The following is a 6,364-nucleotide window of genomic DNA, read 5'->3' as shown; positions in this document are numbered from 1 at the left end:
ATTTAACAATTTAAAGTACATTTTTTTCATGCGAACAGTTTGTGAGCACGTTTTTGCCATTGAGCCTGGGCATCGGAATCCGGAGCTCTAGCTCTTTATTGCAGGGTCCGTGCTATCCGGAATCCTTGGGATGTCCCTACCAGAAACCCTCACCTTAATTTTTAGTCAAAAACAACTTCATATCGAAAGTAGTGCGTTTGTTTGACGGCCTGCACATGCGCAATTCGGCACTAGATGACAGACCCGGATGATTTATTGCTACACATCAACTAAGCTTGCCAATGTCGCCATTACATCACCTACAAGTGTCATCTGAGATTTCTATAGAGCCCATTAAGCTTGTAGTCTGGTTCGTCCAGCCACCCCTTTGCGAAAAACGTATGGGGAAAGAATAGGGTTTTGGAATGAACACAGAAAATAAGGTCTGAGGTTAACACAGGCTTAGGAGATCTTATAAGTTTTGTTCTATGAAATAATAGCACTCAGTTAACACAACCTGTCATTTAGCAGACGCTCTTATCCAGAGCGATTTACAGTAGTGAATTGATACATTTATTTTGGATCTTTATGAATTATGAAGCCTTTCTGTTTTTTTTATGTGATTTTATTATGACTCAAATTCTTCAGAATTCACAAAAATGGATGAAGATGAACTCAAAGAACAACCCAAAGTTTGCGAGTTCGAATCTCATCCATGAAAATTTTAGCCAATTCATTTTCTTTAAACTTCATACTAGTTTTTTTTTTAGCTACTTTGCAAATAGCTACTTAGCATGTTGGCTAAACCTTGCCCTAACCCTAACATTAACCCGTTTAGCTAAGCCATTCCCCTAACTTTAACCCTTTAACCTAACTCTTAAACTTAACCCTAACCACTAGCCTAGCTAACATTAGCTACCTAGACACCTAGATAGAATTCGTAACATATAGAATGTTTAGAAAATGTGTAACATATTGTGTGTTTTTCTAATTCGTAACATATTATACGAAATGGGTGATGGACATCCACAAATTAATACATTCCATTCAAAACGTAACATATACTGAATGGAGTGACTTGGATTGACATAGCCTACAGAATAATACGACCACAGCCTCAGTTTAGCAAATTCATAAAATATAATTAGGCTAAAATTTGTATTATATATTACGTATTGTAGCCAAATTCGTAACATATTATATGAAATGGGTGATGGACATCCACAAAGTAATTACATACCATAGGAAACGTCATACTATATGGAGTGTCTCGGATGTATGTACAGAATAATACGACATGCTCTGAGACCACAGCCCCAGCCTGTAACAGCACTGACACACGTGTTGAGGGGAGACAACAGCCGTTAAGTTGTGACCAATCAACATTCGCTAACGCACGGAGGGCACAAGTGTGACCTTGTAGGACTCTACAAATATCCACTGGCATGTTTTATACAGCTTACTACACCTTCACCACCCCGGACTGCAGCCCAACTCCTTTTGCTGTGAAATATCTTTTACATTATTAACCAGAAAGCGGAGGGTTAATTAAAGGTAGCTTAATTCCCCTTTCTTGGACCGCCTATAAACTAAGAAGAATAAAGAAACGATTACCGTTATTATTCATTTTGTTGACTAAAAAACGGTCGCTCCTGCAGAAGTTCTGTCACATCTTGCACAAACATTCGGAAAAACGGACCACAGAGATCAGTCAACAAGGTCAACTTTGAATAAGTTTCTTTGTTACCGTTTGCACAGTGAAGGGAACTTGCAGATAAAAACACAGCAGGCTCAGTAGCCGAGTTTCAACGGCATCATCCTCCGTTTCTTCTACGCAGTGGTCGAACTTTTACGCACTGTTGTCTCGGAGTCACCTTTATCATGACGCGAAGATCTTGTGCGATATATGGAGTCGGGATTGTTTGCGCCAGTCTACTGATCATCGGGATTGGCTTGGTTGTGACTCAAGTATTTCAAACTTTGATCCATAACCGGTTAAAAAAGGTAAATGTATTTATTATACAAAAGTTAAGTCATTTGTATTTTATATTTTATAGTGTTATAACAATGGTTTAAGTCACGAGATGTTTTCATTCATAGGTCTACACCTTCAGTGGAAATAATATTTGTAGAGACTGAAAAGCCTCTGGTCAGAGTAAAAACATTGATGAAAGTGTTGCTGTTCACACGGCTTCTGCATGAACTAGGGTCTGCCTCTCTCTCATATATCAACCCAGGGTAGCTATGGTACATCAGCTCTGTACTGAAGAGCGAAAAATAGGCGTCAACATTTATCTCTGCAGGGAACGAACAGTATCCTATACTATTATTTACACAGATGATGTTGAAATTATACTGTATGTTGACAACTACTATGATTTTAGACATCATGGAGGGCACCTTGTTGTTGAACAAGAGGGTAGCTAGGTACATGCATGTGAATATGCATTATATGCCCTTTATCATCATTACATTGTCCCAGTTTTCAGTCAATCTTGTCACAAAGGGTGTATAATTTCACACACTAAACTATCCAGGAAGCCTAACAAGCAAAACATTGACTTATCTAATTCAATAATACAGATTTGAGTCCTTTGTTTACAATAGCATTCAGTCCCTATTGATATGATAAACATTGTAAACTCCTATAAGATTACATGATATATCATCACTTTGTTGTTATTGTTGTTGTTGTTGTTGTTGTTGTCGTTGTTGTTGTTGTTGTGATTAGTGCTACTGTTCAATGCTATCACTTTTCAAGACCCAGATGCAGACAATGTCGAAGTATCAACAGTTTAGTAATCCAACCTGGGCAGGCAAAAGACAGGTCAAGGGCAGGCAGGGGTCAGTCATCCAGATAGGTGGGGCAAAGGTACAGGACGGCGGGCAGGGTCAGGGCTGGCTCAGAGTCAGGTCAGGCTAAGGGTCAGGGCAGGCTCAGGACAGTCTCAGGGTCAGGGCAGGGTCAGGGCAGGCTCAGGGTCAGGGCAGGCTAAGGGTCAGGGCAGGCTCAGGGTCAGGGCAGGCTAAGGGTCAGGGTCAGGGCAGGCTCAGGACAGTCTCAGGGTCAGGGCAGGATCAGGGTCAGGGCAGGCTCAGGGTCAGGGCAGGCTCAGGACAGTCTCAGGGTCAGGGCAGGGTCAGGGCAGGCTCAGGGCAGGGTCAGGGCAGGCTCAGGGTCAGGGCAGGGTCAGGGCAGGCTCAGGACAGTCTCAGCGTCAGGGCAGGGTCAGGGCAGGCTCAGGGTCAGGGCAGGCTCAGGGTCAGGGCAGGCTCAGGGTCAGGGCAGGCAGAAATGGACAACACCGGGAAAACAGGAACAATCGAGAGACAGGAACAGAGGGGAAAACGCTGGTAGGCTTGACGAAACAAACCTAACAGGCAACAGACAAACAGAGAACACAGGTATAAATACACAGGGGATGATGGGGAAGATGGGCGACACCTGGAGGGGGGTGGAGACAATCACAAAGACAAGTGAAACAGATCAGGGTGTGACAAATGCCACTGATATGCATTTTCCATGCTCTCATTGAAGAACCTCAGTCAGAAGCGTTTTCCTGAGCTGGATAAGGACAAGGCATCTTCTCTGTGCATCCCCAAATGGCACCCTGTTCCCTACATAGTACACTACTTTAGACCTGAGCCCCTATGGAACCCTATTCCCTACATAGTACACTACTTTAGACCAGAGCCCTATGGAACCCTGAGCCCTACATAGTGCACTACTTTAGATCTGAGCCCCTATGGAACCATATTCCCTACATAGTACACTACTTTAGACCAGAGCCCTATGGAACCCTGAGCCCTACATAGTGCACTACTTAATATCAGAGCCCCTATGGAACCCTATTCCGTATATAGTGCACTACTTTATATCAGAGCCACCATGGAACCCTATTCCCTATATAGTGCACTACTTTAGACCAGAGCCCAACGGGGTCCTGTTTAAAAGTAGTACACTATGTAGGGAATAGGGTGCCATTTGGGAGGCAAACCTGTCTCACGTGGCAAACAGCATGGCATTATATGTACAATTGTCCACCTGTTGTTCGTGCGTGCGTGTGCGCGTGTGTGTGTGTGTGTGTGTGTGTGTGTGTGTGTGTGTGTGTGTGTGTGTGTGTGTGTGTGTGTGTGTGTGTGTGTGTGTGGTCAATCACATAATACTACATGTTCCTTTTCACAATTCAACCTCTTGTAGTTGAAGAACTATATAATGACAACATTTCATATAACTTAGAATACGTTTACAGTAATGCCTTTTATTAAAACCATTTTACAGTTTTTAGTACGGGATGTAGAGAATGAGAGTGGACAGTTCTGTGTTCCAAATATTTATGATTCTAAGGTGATTTTGTTTAAATCTGTTCATACAACTTTCCCCATGTGTCAGAGGAGGTTCCTTGCAGTTGGTTGCAAAGGATGGATTCCACAGCTAAGAATAACTAACCGTGCCTTAGCCCATGCAGACAACCCTGTGGTGCTCCAACCCAAAGCTAGGCCACTGCCCAAACAAATTACTTTTAGGAAGAGGGAGGCAGAGGGAGGCAGAGGGAGGCAGTGGGAGGCAGAGGGAGGCAGAGGGAGGCAGAGGGAGGCAGAGGGAGGCAGAGGGCGGCAGAGGGAGGCAGTGGGAGGCAGAGGGAGGCAGTGGGAGGCAGAGGGCGGCAGAGGGAGGCAGAGGGAGGCAGTGGGAGGCAGAGGGAGGCAGTGGGAGGCAGAGGGAGGCAGAGGGAGGCAGAGGGAGGCAGAGGGAGGCAGAGGGAGGCAGAGGGCGGCAGAGGGAGGCAGAGGGAGGCAGAGGGAGGCAGAGGGAGGCAGTGGGAGGCAGTGGGAGGCAGAGGGAGGCAGTGGAGGCAGTGGGAGGCAGAGGGAGGCAGTGGGAGGCAGAGGGAGGCAGAGGGAGGCAGTGGGAGGCAGTGGGAGGCAGTGGGAGGCAGTGGGAGGCAGTGGGAGGCAGAGAGAGGCAGAGGGAGGCAGAGGGAGGCAGAGAGAGGCAGAGGGAGGCAGAGAGAGGCAGTGGGAGGCAGAGGGAGCGATAAAAGGGGGTAATACACCCCTTGGGTTAAGCAGCTGTTGATTGAATCAAGATGCTACACAGCCTGTGGGTTCAATGGCGGGAAGGACAGGATAGATAGTGTGACTGAAGCTAGGTTCATGGAACTATGGGTACATCTCAAATGGAAGCCTATTTCCTATATACTATAGTGCACTACTTTAGACCAGAGCCCTATGGGGTCCTGTTTAAAAGTAGTGCACTATATAGGGAATAGGGCTCCATTTGGGACACAAAATGCATAGTGTGACTGATGTTTTAAAAATCCTCTCCATCTGGGTTCAGATTCCACAGAGACTTCCTGCCTGGTTTTGTGGATTGGGGTGTGGGGGTAGGCGACTAGATTCCACAGAGACTTCCTGCCTGGTTTTGTGGATTGGGGTGTGGGGGTAGGCGACTAGATTCCACAGAGACTTCCTGCCTGGTTTTGTGGATTGGGGTGAGGGGGTAGGCGACTAGATTCCACAGAGACTTCCTGCCTCCTGGTTTTGTGGATTGGGGTGTGGGGGTAGGCGACTAGATTCCACAGAGACTTCCTGGTTTTGTGGATTGGGGTGTGGGGGTAGGCGACTAGATTCCACAGAGACTTCCTGGTTTTGTGGATTGGGGTGTGGGGGTAGGCGACTAGATTCCACAGAGACTTCCTGGTTTTGTGGATTGGGGTGTGGGGGTAGGCGACTAGATTCCACAGAGACTTCCTGGGTTTTGTGGATTGGGGTGTGGGGGTAGGCGACTAGATTCCACAGAGACTTCCTGGTTTTGTGGATTGGGGTGTGGGGTAGGCGACTAGATTCCACAGAGACTTCCTGGTTTTGTGGATTGGGGTGTGGGGGTAGGCGACTAGATTCCACAGAGACTTCCTGCCTCCTGGTTTTGTGGATTGGGGTGAGGGGTAGGCGACTAGATTCCACAGAGACTTCCTGGTTTTGTGGATTGGGGTGTGGGGGTAGGCGACAATTCCACAGAGACTTCCTGGTTTGTGGATTGGGGTGTGGGGGTAAAGATTCCACAGAGACTTCCTGCCTCCTGGTTTTGTGGATTGGGGTTGGGGGTACACTAGATAACAGAGACTTTTGGTTTTTGGATTGGGGTGTGGGGGTTTATTTAACAGAGACTTCCTGCCTCCTGGTTTTGTGGATTGGGGTGTTACAATAGATTCCACAGAGACTTCCTGGTTTTGTGGATTGGGGTGTGGGGGTAAACCCGACAAGATGTTTCCACAGAGACTTCCTGCCTCCTGGTTTTGTGGATTGGGGTTTGACTAAATTCCACAGAGACTTCCTGCCTCCTGGTTTTGTGGATTGGGGTGTGGGGGTAGGCGACTGATTC

General features: G+C 46.6%; 1 protein-coding gene across 1 annotated transcript in view; it reads left to right on the top strand.

Annotated features, from left to right (window-relative positions):
* Nucleotides 1-1,410: 1,410 nt before the first annotated feature.
* LOC118391586 (lysosome membrane protein 2-like) overlaps nucleotides 1,411-6,364 on the top strand; it is a 64,961-nt gene continuing 60,007 nt past the window's right edge. The window contains exon 1 of the mRNA XM_052458585.1: nucleotides 1,411-1,983. Coding sequence (XP_052314545.1) covers nucleotides 1,861-1,983 — 123 coding nt within the window. The 5' untranslated portion in view covers nucleotides 1,411-1,860. The remainder of the gene's footprint in view (nucleotides 1,984-6,364) is intronic.

The sequence above is a fragment of the Oncorhynchus keta genome, chromosome 12, assembly GCF_023373465.1.
Source record: "Oncorhynchus keta strain PuntledgeMale-10-30-2019 chromosome 12, Oket_V2, whole genome shotgun sequence".
NCBI classification, from domain to species: domain Eukaryota; kingdom Metazoa; phylum Chordata; class Actinopteri; order Salmoniformes; family Salmonidae; genus Oncorhynchus; species Oncorhynchus keta.
Note: the sequence above shows the minus strand (reverse complement) of the source record. Positions and strands in the feature narration are given on the sequence as shown.